Source organism: Sturnira hondurensis, unplaced genomic scaffold, assembly GCF_014824575.4.
Source record: "Sturnira hondurensis isolate 20B ecotype Veracruz unplaced genomic scaffold, ASM1482457v3 Scaffold0010128, whole genome shotgun sequence".
Lineage (NCBI taxonomy): Eukaryota > Metazoa > Chordata > Mammalia > Chiroptera > Phyllostomidae > Sturnira > Sturnira hondurensis.
Genome location: NW_028082759.1, coordinates 40,737,353 through 40,755,175, shown reverse-complemented (window position 1 = coordinate 40,755,175; position 17,823 = coordinate 40,737,353). Strand labels below are relative to the sequence as shown.

At 39.8% G+C, this 17,823-nt stretch overlaps 2 protein-coding genes across 5 annotated transcripts in view; one reads left to right on the top strand and one right to left on the bottom strand.

The window, feature by feature from the left end:
* The first annotated feature begins 696 nt into the window (after positions 1 to 696).
* On the top strand, positions 697 to 15,271 carry CCNE2 (cyclin E2). Of its 2 annotated transcripts, none has more exons than XM_037058757.1 (12): positions 697 to 748; positions 1,714 to 1,749; positions 1,843 to 1,939; positions 2,023 to 2,079; positions 3,648 to 3,799; positions 4,698 to 4,833; positions 8,209 to 8,355; positions 9,804 to 9,899; positions 11,092 to 11,226; positions 12,994 to 13,105; positions 13,580 to 13,737; positions 14,163 to 15,271. In XM_037058757.1, exons 2-12 carry the CDS (start codon positions 1,736 to 1,738, stop codon positions 14,286 to 14,288), a joined length of 1,230 nt encoding a protein of 409 aa, XP_036914652.1. In that variant the 5' UTR covers positions 697 to 748; positions 1,714 to 1,735; the 3' UTR covers positions 14,289 to 15,271. The 2 variants fall into 2 exon arrangements, with proteins under 2 accessions (XP_036914652.1, XP_036914653.1); XM_037058758.1 differs by having other exon boundaries at positions 709 to 748; positions 1,846 to 1,939.
* INTS8 (integrator complex subunit 8) overlaps positions 13,694 to 17,823 on the bottom strand; it is a 53,210-nt gene continuing 49,080 nt past the window's right edge. For 2 of the 3 annotated variants that reach the window (XM_037058753.1, XM_037058756.1), the window contains exons 27-28: positions 17,540 to 17,636; positions 15,498 to 15,744 (exon numbers count right to left, since the gene is read on the bottom strand). In XM_037058753.1, the coding sequence (XP_036914648.1) occupies positions 15,620 to 15,744; positions 17,540 to 17,636 (222 nt within the window). In that variant the 3' untranslated portion in view covers positions 15,498 to 15,619. Of the gene's footprint in view, positions 15,745 to 17,539; positions 17,637 to 17,823 lie in introns of all 3 variants that reach the window. The other variant, XM_037058754.1, reaches the window with a different exon arrangement.

Below are 17,823 nucleotides of genomic sequence, written 5' to 3'. Positions count from 1 at the left end.
AGGGTTGCCCAGGGTGGCCACTGGCGGCCCCGGGCGGGCCCCGGGGCCAGGTGGGTGGCGCGCCGGGCCACGGGTGGCGCGTGGGGACTAGTGGCCCGCCGCGCGCCGGTTGTGTTTACATTCTGCAGCCGCTCCACGTTGTGCTGGCGTCCTCGCCTCCCATTGGCCCGCTCTCCAGCCAGCGACGCGCCCCTCCCCCAGGGGCGGTCCTTTCAGTCTCCGCGTCTCTTAGGAACGAACCGCGTTCCTCTTGGCTTTGGCCGAATGGCCTGCGTGCGCCACAGGATGGCCAAATCCTAGCCACTCTGTGTTTGTTAACTTGCTTCCACTTGGTCTTTCGCCAGGGCTGAGCCACATCCTGACACCCTTAGAATCTGGGAGTTGAGGGCGGGAGGGAGCGGGGACAGATTGGCGGGAGGTTGTGGAAGCCTAGCGGCGGGGAGCCTGGCCACGAAGGAGGAGCTTCTGACAGACACCCTCCCGCCGGCAGGCCGCGCAAGCAGGTGAAGTGGGGCGCAGGTAGCCGCAGACTGAAAGTCTGGGCAACATCTGCGCCCGCCTAGGAAGGGCGGACGCAGGCCGAGCGCGCGCGCGGGCCTGAGGGGCAGCCGCGAGGGCGCGCGGGGGAGGGAAGCGCGCTGGCTGAAGTGTCAGTCTACAGCGCATGCGTGCGGGGCGGGCCTCGCCCGGCCTATATATTGGGTTGGCGCCGGCGCCAGCTGAGAGCCGAGCAGTAGCGAGTTTGGCGGTGAGGAATCGCTGGGCTTAGCGGCGGGGATGCGGGAGGGAAGAAAGCAGCCCCCGGCCCCTGCTGCTCCATTCCGCGGGCGGGAGCCTGAGGGAGGAAACGTGGGAGGAGACGTGGGAGGGCTGAGATCTAGACGGCTGGTGAGGAAGGGTCCCCGCCGTTCGTTCCTGTCAGGACCTTTGGCAGGGGGTCGGGGAAGCGAAGCGGGACAGAGGGCTGCCCCCGAGTGCCCGGCCACGGAAAAGTCGCTCCTCCTACGGGCTTCTCTCTCCCGCCCTCGTTTCGGGAGCTATCCTGCGGGACAGGATGGGTGTCTGGGACCCCTCTACGGGGAGTCAAGTTCCCCGACCAGAAGTTCCCTCGTCTTTAGCCGCCTTTCTTTCATCGCCACCCTCATCTGGAGCTAGGGTCCTGGTGCCCCCTCTAAGCGACGAGCAGGGCCCGGTGGGGCAGGGAAGGAGGGAAAGGAGACTGAAGGACGTGACACAAGTGTCAGTTCCCTCCGCCCCCTGCTTCCCCGCCACTGCTGTTCTCCAAATTGGCGCGGAACCGGCTTCTCCACGGCATTTTGCCTCCACAACCCCCTCGCTCCGCGGCTCATCCAGGATACAGGGTGTGGAGAGTGGGGGCGCTGTCACCCCCACTCGAGGGCCCGGTGGAGAAGGTGGAGGATGCGGAGAAGACCCACTTAGGGGAGATCTCCTTCCATGCGCACTCGGGATACTGGGGTGTACTTTGTGACTATTTGAAAACTCGCGTCCTGGCTGCACAGTAAGTTGAGGAAACGCAAGCATGGGTCCAAAGTTAATACCATTAGATAACTAATATATTGCCAGACGGCATGGTAGAATGGCTCAGGCCATCTCCTGGGAGGCTTAGCTGTAACCTCTGAATCAGCGTCTGATCGGCACTGGGGGAACATGGATGGCAGTGTACTTGACTCCGGTTTCCTCTCTCCCTTCCAGACGTTTCATACACTTGAAGAGAATGTCAAGACGCAGGTAACGTTATTTGTCTTGGAGATATGTTTACTGTTAGCTTCTGCCTTTGAAAGGCATGACTTACTAAACTTTATTTTTAAAAATCCACCACAGTAGCCGTTTGCAAGCTAAGCAGCGGCCCCGGCCCAGCCGGACTGATTCCCCGCAAGAGGCCCAGATAATTCAGGCCAAGAAGAGAAAAACAGCCCAGGTGAGTTAAGGGGAGAGAGGGAGGAGAGAGAGGAAATTGCTTGCTGGGACCTTAGTTTAACAGTAGTCTTTTCTGTTTCTCAGGATGTCAAAAAAAGAAAAGAGGAGAAGGTCGCCAAGAAACAACAGTATGAGATTAGGGTAATGCAGAACTGGCCTCGGCGGGTTTGGGGAAAAGAGGCAGTACGAGGAAGACTAGGATTGGCTTTGCACTCACTAGAAGAAGGTCCTTCTGGGCACTTTTACTTTTGATGCCCCTAGAGGTCAGCAGGGAGAGGGCGCCTATCTTAAGGGTGGTTTGTTATGTGCCCTCATCCTACTTGCAGCTGCAGAGTAGTTTGCCATGAAGCAGCTGGTTCCTCTTTGTAAATTTTCTCCCTCTTAGAGCTGCCTAGCGCACCAGGGCGTGCCAAGTCTGTCCAATGCACTGCTCTTTGTTCCCCCGCTCACTGTAGTGGAGGGCCCTAATAGCTGCTCCTTGGGGCATAAATAGGATGTGAGGTCACTGACAGACTGGCTCCCCAGCCCTGGCTACCTAGTTCTCTTATGGGCTGTAAATAAAACACTTTAGACAGTGGTTCTCTTTGAAACCTGCACCGATTGGGGAAAGGGTCCTTTAGGTAGTAGTTAAGTAATTGATTCCACTTGATTCTATTTTTAAGGTGTTGCCCACAAGTAATCTAAAGTATCAGAACAGGATTAACTAGAGGGGGGGGGGTTTATACAACAAGGTGCCCTTGCCACTACTGATAAATACAGGGAAAGCACTTCAATTTTATAATTCTAAAAGTTATTAGTATCTGACCACAAATGTATTGATTCCTTCCCTCGCCCAATATCTGATATCTTGTATTTTGTCTAAAACATCCTGTTCTTTTAAAAAAAGACATTTATTTTTTAGATAGAGGGGAAAGGAGGGAGAAGGAGAGGGAAAGAAACATCAGTATGTGGTTGCCTCTCACACGCCCCCAGCTGGGGACCTGGCCCACAACCCAGGCATGTGCCCTGACTGGGAATCAAACTGGAGACCCTTTGGTTCACAGGCCAGTGCTCAGTCCACCAAGCCACACCAGCCAGGGCTGTTCCTTTTTTAAAAGATTTTTAAAACTGTATTCATTTCTAGAAAGAGGGGGAGGGATGGGGGAAGAGAGGGAGAGGAACTTTGATGTTCAAGAGAAATATCAATCTGTTGCCTCTCCCATGCCCCCTACTGAGGACCTGGCCTGCAACTCAGGCATGTGCCCTGACTGAGAATTGAACCCGAGACCTTTCAGTTCACAGGCTGGCTCTCAACCCACTGAACCACACCAGCCAGCACTGTTACAAAAGAGGAAGAGGAAAAACATTGATATGTTGTTCCATTTATTAATGCACTCTTGTATATTTCCATTTATTTATACATTCATTGGCTGACTTGTATGTGTACCCTAAATAGGGATAGAACCAACCATCTTGGCATATAGGGCAATGCTCTAACCAACTGAGCTACCTGGCCAGAGTTCCTCTTTATGAAGATTGATATGAGCTATATGGCTGATTTATAAAACACAAATGTCAACTTGTTAAACTACATTGTCAGCACATTAGCTAACAGTGTTTGGGGAAAATTACAGACTGTTTAGAAATATTAGCTTCCATTTATGAAAGATCTCAGACAAAAGCTGGTTTCCTTTTGTACAAATATTCTTTTTATTTTTTTAAAATGACAGAATTGTTGGCCACCTGTATTATCTGGGGGGATCAGTCCTTGCATTATCATTGAAACACCCCACAAAGAAATAGGAACAAGTGACTTCTCCAGATTTACAAATTACAGATTTAAAAATCTTTTTATTGATCCTTCACCTTTGCCTGATTTAAGGTAAGAAAAATTTCAGTAATTTAATGTCAGATTAAAATTGTACTAATGTCATATATGGCACTACTTTATTTTTTGTCTTCATTAGAAAAACCTGTAAAAATGCTTTCTTTAGTAATATTTAAGCATATATATAATCTGAGTAGTGCTATTTGCAAATGATAGGGGAATTTAAAACATTGACTCTATACAATTATTTTCATTTGCCTGCTGAGTACTGTAAGCCTTATAAGAACTGAACTACCTCTTTAAAGGAGTTTAAAGAATTTATCTAAATTCTTAAGACAGAAACATTTTAATATGTACAGCATTACCACTTGATATATCAATACCATTTATTTTTTACCAAGCTTAGTAAGGTCTATGCATCTTTTTTCTAGTTAATGACTAGGACTAGGAAGTACAGCTTGTACAAAACATCTAGTGTAATAATTTATATTTGGCTTTAATAAGCAAATTAATTCAAACTTACCAATCCTTCCCTTCCCCCATACTCCGTCCTACCTTACCCCCACTATAGGTGACTACTGTTGACCTATGTGGAGGTGATTTGAGACTTGTTTCTACTGGAATCATATGCTTTAAATACTTACCTTTTTAGTATTGCTCTTGAGAAAACATGGTTATCTTAAACAGGAACCTTATAAATTATAAACAAATGGGGACTAAAAAACATTCTTGAAATCTATCAATGTAGTTTATCATAATCCAAGTTTTTGCTGTATAATTTCAGGCTTCTATTTTTTCACACTAAATGTCTCTTAAAAGTTAAAGTAACAATTTTTCCTTAAAGAGCTTCTCCTTCCAAGTTCTAATTGAAAGTTAGACTTTAGCATCTTAAAGAGTTTTTTTCTATGTAAAACAGTTAGCTTAATTATTTCTTTCAATCTCTTTCCTATAGCTGGGGATGTTCAAAGGATGTTTGGCTAAACATGTTAAAGAAAGAGAGCCGGTATGTTCATGACAAACATTTTCAAGTTCTGCATTCTGACCTGGAACCACAGATGAGGTCCATACTTCTAGACTGGCTTTTAGAGGTATGTTCCAGCAATATGAATTTCTTGTCTCTGTATGATGGAAGAAAATATATAGACATAAACGTGTTTTCCATGGCAGCAGCCATCTTTTTGGGGGGAAGGTGGTATTTGCTGTTGTTGATGGTACCAAAATAGAAAATGACTGTCTCTAAGAGTAAAGTCATGAGGACATAGCCACTTTGTCCCACACAACCCAAACCCAATTCAGAATTTGAGGTATCTGGTATTGCTGTGTACCGGGCATCATTCTAGGTGCTGAGGATATTCAAGATGAACAGAATATATGGTTGACAAGGTTTTGAATTCTGCTCTGCAAAATGGAAGAACCAGGACTAGGCTTCAGAGACTTCAGAAGTCCTTTTCAGTATCACCAAAGTCAGATTATGATTTTGAACACTGATATCTTTGTCCTAAACAATTCGGCTTTGAATATCCAGAAGCCCTAAGCCCTCTAGGCTCTGTGTAGAATTTACGGGAGATCTTTCTTGCCCGATCCCCACTCCGCTGCTGGCTCTGACCCTCTTATCGGTCTGCCTGAACGGTTCGTTGTTGTCGGACTTCCATATAGTTCAATTTTCTGTGTTTTGGCTGCGTTTTGGTTACTGAAACTTTGTTGACTTTAAACTTGGTTGTGAGAGGAGGCACAGTGGTTCCATCTATGCCTCCATCTTGGTGGAAGTCCCTTCCCCATTCAGTTTTCTTCTACAAGTTTAGCCAGTGCAATAAAACATGAGATATAAATGACATAAAAGCATTGAAACGGGAACATTATTGTAGTTTTTTTTTTAGTTAAATGTCTACCTGTAATGATGAAGAAAATCAGTTGGAACTATTAAAATTAATATGAATATAAACTAAGTAAGAAAACTTACCCATTTGTCAGCAACAAACAATTCGAAAATTAATAGAAAAAGGTTCTCAAAAGGGACTTGCAGCCAAGATGGAGGTGTAGGTAGACACACTGTGTCTGCTCGCACAATCAAAAGGACAACAACAATTTAAAACAAAAAACAACCAGAACTTACAGAACTCTGAACTGTATGGAAGTCCGACAACCAAGGAGTTAAGGAAGACACATTCATCCAGACCAGTAGGAGGGGAGGAAACAGGCAGCCAGGCAGAGAGGATTTGAGGCAAGGTGGTGGCTGGCGGACCCAGTGAGGCAGCAGATTGTAGAGTGGGGTATGTGGCGTGCAAGGCTGCAGCTGGTTGGCAAGGCAGCAGTGGGCAGATCCACTGAGGCGGCGGATTGAGGACTGGGCAGTACCACATTCATGCGCAGATAAACTGGGAGAAACAACTGGGGAGCCAGGGACTGTGCACCCAGGGCCCCAGCACAGGGAAATAAAGCCTCAAAACTCTTATTGAAAACACCTGTGTGGGTTGAGGCAGCTGAAGAAACTCCCAAACTCACAGGAGAGTTCATTGGAGAGACCCACAGGGTCCTAAAACGTACACTAACCCACCCACGCGGGAAGCAGCACCAGAAGGGCCCAATTTGCTGGTGGGAAGTGAGGAAGTGACTGAAAGTCAGCAGAGAGTGGAACAAGAGCCATTGTTCCCTCATACATTGGGGACCCCTTCCCCACATACAGCATCACAACACAGCAATGTGGCTTACCCCACCCAGATGAACACCTAAGGTTCCACCCCTCACTATGTAACAAGCACATCAAGACAAAAAAAAAAGGCCTAAATAAAAGAACAGATGAAAGCTCCAGAAAAAATACACCTAAGCGATGAAGAGACAGCCAACCTATCAGATGCAAAGTTCAAAACACTGGTAATCAGGATGCTCACAGAACTGGTTAAATTTCATTGCAAATTACATGAAAAAAATGAAAGCTACACTAAGTGAAATAAAGGAAAATTTACAGGGAACCAATAGTGATGGGAAGGAAACTGGAACTCAAATCAACAGTGTGGACCAGAAGGAAGAAAGAAACATCCAACCAGAAAAGAATGAAGAAACAAGAATTTTTTTAAAAATCAGGAGAGGCTGAGAAACCTCCAGGACATCTTTAAACATTCCGACATCCAAATTATAGGGGTACCAGAAGGGGAAGAGGAAGAGCAACAAGTGCAAAAGTTATTTGAACAAATAATAAAGGAGAACTTCGCCAATCTGGCAAAGGAAATAGACTTCCAGGAAGTCCAGGGAACTTCCAGGAAGTTGGACTCAAGGAGGAACACAGCAAGGCACATCATAATTACCTTAGCCAACATGAAAGAGGAAGAGAGAATCTTAAAAACAGCAAGAGAAAAGGAGACAGTTACATACAAAGGAGTTCCCATAAGACAATCAGCTGATTTCTCGAAAGAGATGTTACAGGCAAGGAGGGGCTGGAAAGAAGTATTCCAAGTCATGAAATCCAAAGACCTACATTCAAGATTACTCTATCCAGCAAAGCTTACATTTAGAATGGAAGGGCAGATAAAGTGTTTCCCAGATAAGGTCAAATTCAAGGAGTTCATCATCACCAAGCCCTTACTTTATGAAATGTTAAAGGGACTTATCTAAGAAAAAGATGATCAAAAACATGAACAGTAAAGCCCTGCCTGGTGTAGCTCAGTGGATTGAGCATGGGCCTGCAAACCACACGATCACAGTTCAGTTCCCAGTCAGAGCACATGCCTGGGTTGCAGGCCAGTTCCCAGCAGGGGACTCACGAGAGGCAACCATACATTGATATTTCTCTCCTTCTCTCCTTCCCTTCCCCTCTAAAGATAGATAAAATCTTTTAAAAATATATGAACAGTAAAAGGACAGCAAACTCAGTTATTAACAACTACACCTAAAACAAAAACACAAACTAAGCAAACAACTAGAACAGGAACACAACCACAGAAATGGAGATCACAAGGAGGGTTATTAACAGGGGAATGGGAGGGGGAGAGAAGGGGAAAAGTTACAGAGAATAGGTAGCATAGATGGTAGGTAGAAAATAGAAAGGGGGAGGGTAAGAATAGTATAGGATATGTAGAAGCCAAAGAACTTACATATGACACGTGGACATGAACTAAAGGGGGGGAATGTGGGTGGGAGGGGGTGTGCAGGGTGGAGGGGAATGAAGGGGGGGAAATGGGACAACTGTAATAGCATAATCAACATAACATATTAAAAAAGAAAAATATCAATCATAGTAAAAGTGTACATAGGAATAAATACAGTAATTAAGTCCGTGTGAAAAAAAAACTATAAAATGAGGATGCTAGTAAGATTTATCCTATCTGTGCATGTCATTTTTACCCCCATGCTTAGCTTTGGTAAGTTGGGCTTATGAATGCATTTTGAAGTCTGAGAATGCTAAAATATAACTTTCTAATTTTGAGAAATTCATGCAATAATATTTAAATCTTTGGATTCTTGTCTAGGTATGTGAAGTATACACACTTCATAGAGAAACATTTTATCTTGCACAAGACTTTTTTGATAGGTTTATGTTGACACAAAAGGATATAAATAAAAATATGCTTCAACTCATTGGAATTACCTCATTATTCATTGCTTCCAAACTTGAGGTAAGTTCTCAAAGTTTATCTAGAGACATATTTTCCTATCTGGTTTTTAAAATCAACACATTAATTCCAGAAAACCCTACTTTGGTATTAACTCCTTCAGAAAGATGAGTATTTTTTAATACATTTTTATTCATTACGATTTGGATACAAAGATAAATATCATAGTTCCATTTTTGTAGCTAAGCCTATTATAAGTCTCTGGGATAAATGCCTAGGTGCAACATTCGATGGCTCATTCTGCCAAATTAAATAGACTGATATTGTCTCCATATACTTAATTACGGCTCTTGGATTCAATAGGAAACAGACTAACCAGTCAAATGAAATGCTTTTTGGGTTAGAATATTGGTCTATATGCAGCCTAATATTTTTGCATCTGATAGTGATGCTGGGATAGAAGGCAACCCTTTTACTGCCTGAGATTTTCCTTCATACAATCTCACTATTCTTTTCTTAATGCATTATGAATATCATTAGTACCTCCATATGTGGAAAACAGAAGGAGTGAATCATGCCTTAATTTCCTTAAGTGTATTCTTTTTCTCCCAAATTTACCTTCTGAGCTTTCAGGGCTATCCCCCAAATCTGCCAAATTTGGTGAATAAGTTTGTCTTCAGTCTGTTCTTACTTGAAATCATACTTTGCTTTAGAGAGTCTTCCTAGACAATCTATTTTTTAATAACTTTTAAATTTTGATTATTTTTTAATCCTCACCTGAGGATATGTTTGCTGATTTTAGAGAGAGGAAGGGAGAAAGTGAAACATCAATTGGTTGCCTCCCGTAAACGTCCTGACTGGAAATCAAACCCTCAACCTAGGGATGTGCCCTGACCTGGGATCAAACCTGCAGTCTTGGTGCTGGGAATGACGCTCCAATCAGCTGAGCCACCCGGCCAGGACACTAGACTGAAATCTTGATCTTTAGCCTGTTCTCATCTGTGGCAGGCTTTCCTCCTGCTCCTTTGATCATTTTAGTAGTTGTTCTTTGGACTGTTAAAGCAGACCTGTCAAACTGTACAAAGCATCTTTTGATAAACCATACATTTGTATTAGGGTAAAGGAAATGTTTTCAGTTTCTGCAACTTAATAAGTGTTTTACTTTGTTCTGACCAGCATACTAGGCAATCTTAAAACAAGTTTGGCATTTTGTGTTTCAACTGAAATGACTCATTAAATAGTGTTTATTAACTAAAATTCAAGATCAATTCTTTGAAAAATAAGTCTTAAAAAAAAAGTCAAACAATATAGTTGGCTAATTTAGACCTACAAATGAAAAATATCTTTAAATGTAAGGTTGCTTTGACCATTGTAGAATTTTTACTGAGATTTATAATCACTTTGTGAAGCTATCCTTAAAAATAAAGACTGTAGGTGGTTTGTTTATAAATGTTTTGTTTTAATCTCAATCTCAATTGTGCTTAATATTAATGTTAAAATTCATTTTAAAGGAAATCTATGCTCCTAAGCTCCAAGAGTTTGCTTATGTCACTGATGGCGCTTGCAGTGAAGAGGATATCTTAAGGATGGAACTCATTATATTAAAGGTAATAATTATATTTTTATTATTTCTAGTTGCAATTCAGTAACAGTAATCATCACTGAATCTCAAAGACTACAATGCAAGTAATCAAAACTGATGTTTTAGTATTAGGACGTAGTCTTAAGAGGCTAATGCAAAATACTGACAATGGTATGGGTAAGAAAGGAATTTATTTAACCTGTAAACTCTATTTCTCTTCATCTTTCAAGTTTATATATTAAGAATATACTACTTTGTTAATTTAAAAGTGATTAAGGACACTTTCAAAACATGTAAGTAGTTGGTAGTTAGCATATCTTGTACATATAAGTGAATTCTCAAAACTTAGTTAACTTCCCCCTCCTTCCAACAGACAAAGAGAATGAGAATTATTTCACTGTCTTTTTTCTATATGCAGAGAAAGAGCTGTTAATAGAAAAGTAGAGGAGAGAAACATAAAAGTATGTAATCAAGCGTTCAGTTAGAGATTAAAGAGTGAATGCAAGCTACAAGAAAGCATGTTAATAAATATGAACATCATGGATTTATTAATAGGACATATAAGAAAACCCAATCAATATGACTTTAATTTATAAATTACAAACTGTACACATTATAAGTTATAAGAGGATGTAAAGAGAAGATGGAATTATCTGGGCAGTTCTACAGGTGTTAAGACCCTCTGTTCTCTCAATTATTTCGGATTTCTTAGAAGGAAAGATATCAATTAGGATTTGTTTTGTTTGTTTTTTTATTTTTTACTTTTACGTTTGACCAGAAGTCACTGGAGATCACAGAAACGAAGAAAAAGTCTTGAAGCAATTGTTGTAAGATCTGAAAGGAATTAGTGTGGTTACTGAACATAACTAAAAGGGCAGTTGTAATAGAATAGAGAACAAATTTGGAACACCGTGGGCTGCAAGAAATGACAATTAGGAATGAATAATAGGCTAAGCACTTTGTAAATGACTAAGACAACCAGAAAATAATAAAGGGGTCTATGTTACTAATATACTATAAAACACAAACAACTTTAGATTGTGAGGTTATCTATAAATACCTACAATAAAAATAAAAGGGGTCAGAATAATAAAATTTCCTAAGAAGATATAAGCCAAAAACAGAATGTTTCTGAAATGACTAGTAAAGAAAGTAGCTACATAATGTGGTGTTTGTGTACCTACATTTAATAACAAGCATTTTAATTTCATTAACAGGCTTTAAAATGGGAACTTTGTCCTGTAACAGTCATCTCCTGGCTAAATCTCTTCCTCCAAGTTGATGCTCTTAAAGATGCTCCAAAAGTTCTTCTACCTCAGTATTCTCAGGAAAAGTTCATTCAGATAGCTCAGGTATTGTTATTGACATTGTTATTGTTAATTACAGGGGTTTTTTGCATTTATAATCTTAAGTAGGCCAATCAACAAAATGATAGCATGCCGAATTAAATTTACTCCTTAACCGACTAGAACAAAACTTCTGCAGCATAAAATTCTGTCCCCAATATTTATTTTGCTTAATAATTCTAGAAAACAAGTTCTTAAAGTATGAGTCCAAAATAGACAGTTAAATACCTCTTTTGGATATAAAATGGGGAAAGGTATTTTTTTTAAAGAAAAGGGAAGGAGAGAGGGAGAGAAATATCAATGTATGGTTGCCTCTCATGCGTCCCCTGCTGGGAACTGGCCTGCAACCCAGGCATGTGCCCTGACTGGGAATCGAAGTGGGATCCTTTGGTTCCCAGGCCCGTGCTCAATCCACTGAGCTACACCAGCCAGGGTGGGATAGGTACTTTTAAGTCAGTTGTCTTTAGGGTTTATAATGGTATGAAATTATTCTACATGATTCTTTTATATTTGAATACACAGGATACCTATTTTATGCATTAGAATTAAAATCTTATTTAGTTACAACTTAAAAAAATTTAGGTTCAAACTGAACTTTCCTAGGCCAGCATATAACAGATATTCTAAAACAGTAATTAAAGGAGGGTACCATTCTCTCCTGTCTACTTCTCAACAGTACCTTAAGGCTGCTGTAACTGCCATACATAAATGGAGGAAATCTACATTCTTATTCTATGTAGGATGTGAAAATCTAGCCAAAACACTGTGAACATTAACACTGGATAACCAGTAAATATATTGAAATTCATTCCTTTCATATCATAAAACTTTTTAATGAAGGCTAAATATCTTTGTCAGAATTCCCAACACCCCAGGTTCTCATAAGCAGCTATAGATGACTCTTTTGATAGAGGGCAAATTTTTGATAAGCTGATAAAAAATGTAGAAACCACTTCTAGAGGTATACAATTCATTTCCAGCTCTTCTACTCATTTTTCTACCATGTCAATTGGGGCAGCAAACAATTTAAGTTTTATTCCACTGGAGAGGTATCACCTCAGGCCTCTGAAAAACTAACTTTTATAACTCTTATTGCCTGGATTATACTGCCTCTTAACTAATCTGTTTAGAAACTTGGTTTTTTGTATATCTACTTCGCTGTAGTCTAACATAGTTCTTAAAATGTAACTTTCCTGATTTAAAATCTTCTTGTAATTTCTATAATCAGAAATCTAGAAGTTCTGACTTCTTAAAGACCCTTTATGATCTAATCTAGGCTGTACCTCTGCAGCTATCCCCCACCCTTTTTAAAATAAGGAATGAAGGAAAGGTACTCCTTCTTTATTTCATTTTTACTATGGGTGTTCTGAACTACTTGAGTTCAAATGGGAAGTAATACTTTCTCACTGATACTTGCAAATGCTCTTTTCTATACATTGAACACTCTCTACCTCCTCATCTTCCTGGCTACCTTGTCCTTAAGATTCATTTAAGCAGCAGAGGTCTCCCCTGTCTTCCCCACTCTGGATTAGGTGCCCTTCCTACTCCTATACATGACCATGTGTAACAATCTCATGAATTCACTTTTGACCTACAATCCCAAGACTTCCTTCAGTTCAGGGTAGTGGCTTATTTATCTGTAGATCTCTTAAATTTTAGTTCTTGGCATGTGGTCCATATCATAAACTCTAAAATGTTAGCTGATACTTGGTAGCCATATGTAGTACTTATCCTTGTCCTAAATACTTGTATGTTTGCTTTTTCCTTTGTTAGCTTTTAGATCTGTGCATTCTCACCACTGATTCATTAGAGTTCCACTACAGAATACTGGCTGCTGCTGCCTTATGCCATTTTACCTCTATTGATGTCGTTAAGAAGGCCTCAGGTAAGGCTTTATTTACCTTCTTACCTGTTCACAACCCTAAAGAGGCTACTGTGAACTTAGCATGCTGATAAACAGCAATTTAAAATTTCAATGGACAACACTTAGCAGTGGAGTGACTACCTTCCTGTTACTTCTTTCTGATCTTCAATGTATATCCACAAACAAAAAAGATCAAATGGAATTTAAACCCATTTGAGGTTAACATGATTATAGCTCTGCTGTAAGAGTTCTTGGGTTTTGGCAATTTTAATTTCATGTGTAGGAAGTACTGGTTAAGAAGCTCTAAGTCTTTTTCTCCCTCAGAGTAGCCACATTATAAATATGGTTTGAGTGTCACCTGTTTCGACTTGCTAAAACTTTTTTAAATGAGTTTTAAAATAATTATCTTTAAATTTGGAAGGAACAAGTTCATTAGGCATATGTTAGATACTTTCTGGTGTGACCTTCACATTCTGCTAACCCTTTTATGTCTAGGTTTGGAATGGGACAGCATTTCTGAATGCGTAGATTGGATGGTGCCTTTTGTCAATGTAGTTAAAAGTACTAGTCCAGTGAAGCTGAAGATTTTTAAGAAGATTTCTGTGGAAGACAGACACAATATCCAGACACATACAAATTATCTGGCTATGCTGGTATGTTTCTTGTGGGGGGGTTTGGTCTTACCATCTAGCAAGTCACTGACACAATAAGGATGCTATGGGATAATACTGCAGGCAGTTATAGAGGGAATAGTAAGGGAACAGACAGTAATGGGCACTATGATTTCAAAATGCAGAAAACTTAATAAAGTATAGTAACTCGGAGGTCAAAGCAAGATTTGTGAAGTTTCTTAACGTCAATGCCAGTAGTTCAGGTTAAGTTTTAAGAAACAGTTACAGCAGTTCATATTGCTGAACCTCTAGAATACGACTAGTCAAGCTGTAAAGATATGAGAGAGACCATTGTATTAGGCCTAAGTATCCTCAAATTAGTATCAAAAAGTCTAGTTTGACTTATTTTACTAAATCAGTACTTTACCTTAGCTGTTAATCTCCACATGATTTCTCCACATGTGTAGGATGAAGTAAATTACATAAACACCTTCAGGAAGGTGGGACAGTTGTCACCAGTGTGCAGTGGAGGTATTATGACACCACCGAAGAGCACTGAAAAGCCACCGGGAAAACATAAAGAAGCTAACTAATCAGACAAGTATTGACTGAATACTGGGTAGAATTTCCTAAAAATGAACTACTAAATTTTACAGGAAAATAGTGCTGACTATCCTAGCCAATTCAGAAATTTCACTGCCCTTCTTTGAAAAAACTAAAGTTGGCACGAAGGGAGAAATGTATTCCATTCCTATGCTGTGTAAAGCAACAGCAAGACTTGTTTACATAGATGAATTCATTCCCAAGGTGACTAAACAGAAGCCAGCTACGACTTATGCTATAAAAATATTTTGATCCAGTGTTACTACATTTATCTTGATAAACCAGGAATTTTATCATTATAGTTTTGGACAAGTGCTACCTTTAAGGGTACATTAAGTGATAGAGTACTCTGAATCTAGAGTTTAGATTCCCAAGATTGATATACTCTTGCTTAGTGCAATTTGGTTCTTGAAAATAAAATTTAAATGTGTTTACAAAAGTTTAGTTTTGTAATAAAGTGAGTAATTTATCCATAGCTGCTATAGCAAGCTATTATAAAACTTGACTTTTTATAAATGGTAAGGCTTAATGTTTTTTAACTAGAGTGTTTGCCTTACCATAACATATTTAACCTGTAAGGCTTAGAAGAACATGGTGTTTGAATTGTGCTCTAAACAGTGGGAATACCAAAGAAGTTATAAATGCTGTGGCGCTCCTACTTGGGTCTTTGACATACAGGTTGCTTTATAGTAACTTTTTTGTACATCACAGTTTGAGTGGAAAAAACCTTAGGAACCCTTTGAAACTATTTATATGAGAAAGTCACTTTATTACTCTAAGGCATCCGTGAGGATTTTAAAAAACATTTAGTGTTACTAAGGCTTTATTTATGTTTGCAAAACTGTTAAGGTCCTTTTGGAATTTTCCACATGAGTTAAGGACAGTGTCAAAGTGATAAAGCTTAACACCTGACCTAAACTATTAAGGTGGAAAAGTATTAAATGTATACTTCCTCCCAGCAACCTATTTATTTTTTAAAAAAGCAAAATAAACTTCACAGAACTTGCTATATATAGAATACCTAATTCTATATAAATATTTGGGTTTTTTAAGTGAAATTTCAGCCTTAGAAGTGAATTAGAAAATTATACTAGACTTAGTTTATTCTGTTATTAGACATGTGCATCTCTTCTTTGAAGAATTATAAATTTAAGCTATTATGGAACAAAGTCTTTTGTATAGTTTTTGTTTTTGAACTGTTTCGGTATTTTGTCTGAAAAGAGAACACCACTAAGTATGTACATATGTATTATATATTTCATCTTTTAATACTGTTTATATTTAGCCTATTGTTTAAAAAATAAAAGTTAAGAAATTTTAACTAAATGCTTAAAAGTAAAGCTTTGCCATTGCTTGGAGAAACTTTTTTTTCCTTCTCTGCGCCGCCAGCTGTAACACTTCTTCTGGGTTGCTCGCGTTCAATTCTGTCTGGCCAATGGCTTTGATCTTCCAAAACAGAAAAGGGATGTTATTAGAGGTCTGGTAAAAATAAATAAAGTCTTGCTAATATACACAATGTAAAACTACATACATGCTAACTCTAATTGTAAATACTAAGAGATGTGGAAGAAATTACCATAAAAACACTTTTTTTTAAATTTAAAGTCACCTTTGAGGGAAAGGGTGATTTCTGAAGAGGGTAGGATGAGTTTGAGGTGCTTATGGACATCTAGTGGGGGGTGTTCATCAGGCCTTGAGATCTTGTTTTGTTTTTTAAGATTTTATTATTCTTAAAGAGAAGGGGAGGGAGGGAGGGAGGGACAGGGACATCCATCAGTTGCCTCTTGTACATTCCGGCCAGGGATCGGCTGCAACACAGGTACATGCCGTGGTAGGGAATCCAAGCTGTAACCTTTGGCTTCGCCAGACAACACCCCACCGAGCCACACCAGTCAGGGCTGACTACAACCACTCTTAAGGAAAAGGTTAATTGCTGAGCCAGTTTATGGAATTAATTTAATGTTACTGAAGATAAGTTTGTCTAAAATACTAGTAAATAAACTATATAATTGAATGATGACTTTTTAGTTAAATTAAGCCTTCTACCAAACAGTATGAAAAAATTAAAATTCTTGTTTCAGGACTTCACTTTTTAAACATTTCTAAAAAGTTTAAAAATGCCTCTCATACTCACCCCACCTGGGAACCGACCCAACCTAGACATGCACAATGACTGGGAATCAAACCGGCAACCTTTTGCTTTTTGGGATGACACCCAATGGAGCCATAATGACCAAGGCAGGCCTTCACTTTTTAATGTGCAAAAATAGCTACTTGCTCAGTGCTGTACCATGTAGTGACTCATTTCTTCCATGATTAAAAACACCTCAGCCTACTAAAAATGCATAGTATTCTTCCATGCAGTGTTTTGTGACATCATTTGTTAGGCCATTAGGATTACCTTTAGATTATAAAGTAATCTATCTCTAGATTTTTTTTTATAAAAACAGAACTTTAACAAAACATATAGCTTGAAGGGAGACAAGACTATTCAAAAATGATCTTCAATTATGTTAGGGAGTAGGCAATATGAATGAATACATGTGGGGAGTATAATGAGTTATTTCAACAAAATAATCCTTAAGACGACTGGCTATAAAATTCTGAAGTATAACACAAGTGGGAAGAAGAGCCAAATATTTAAGAGAAATGATACACCCTATCTGAGTAAGTAATGAATGAGATTACCTATAGGGCAATCAGAAAATAACCAAGGGCTTGGGAAAACCAAGTTTAAGGGGTAGGCAGAGGAAGACACTGGCAAAGAAGAAAAGGTAGATCATTTGGACAAAGAACTGAATAAAAACGATGTCAGGGAAGTCAAAGGAATAAAGGACTTCAAGAAGGAAGGAGAAATAGGATAAGGATTAAAAAGTACCCAGTGGCTATGGCATTTGATGACCCAAGAGAAGAGTTAAGAATTGTGACAGCTGAAGTCAAATTGCATTTGGGTGAAGAGCCTCAAAACATGAGGCAGAAACAGGATTAAAGGGATGTGGAGACAGTCAAAAAAGTTTATGAATGAGAGAGTTAATGGGCTATGGGAGAAACCGCTGACAATACAGAAGATAACTGATTAAAAGGTCAATGGAGGGACAGAATCAAAAGCATAGAAACTTGCCTTCATCAGGAGTAGCACAACCTTTTACTGACTAAAAGACTGGACTTGATGAGTACAGATGTAGATTATTTGAAAGACAGAATGCAGGGCTTGAAATAGGAATTTGAAGCTGGCACTCACAGGGCCACAATTCCCAAGATTGTAACTTCCATGAGGATAAGAGCTGGTAGTCTCTTTTCTCATCTATTCCAAACACAGGCAAGGAAGTTACTGAAAACTGAAAAAGGAGACAGAGGATGGGGGCTTAATAGGAAGAACATCTAAAATAGTCCCTAAAAATAACTGCATACCACTGACTACTGACAGATTTAAAGAGAGAGATGAGGGTCTAGCTACGGTTGGGGACCACGGTTTAGTACTGGCACCGATTTACATGGTTGTAGGACTTTCCGACAGTATGCAAT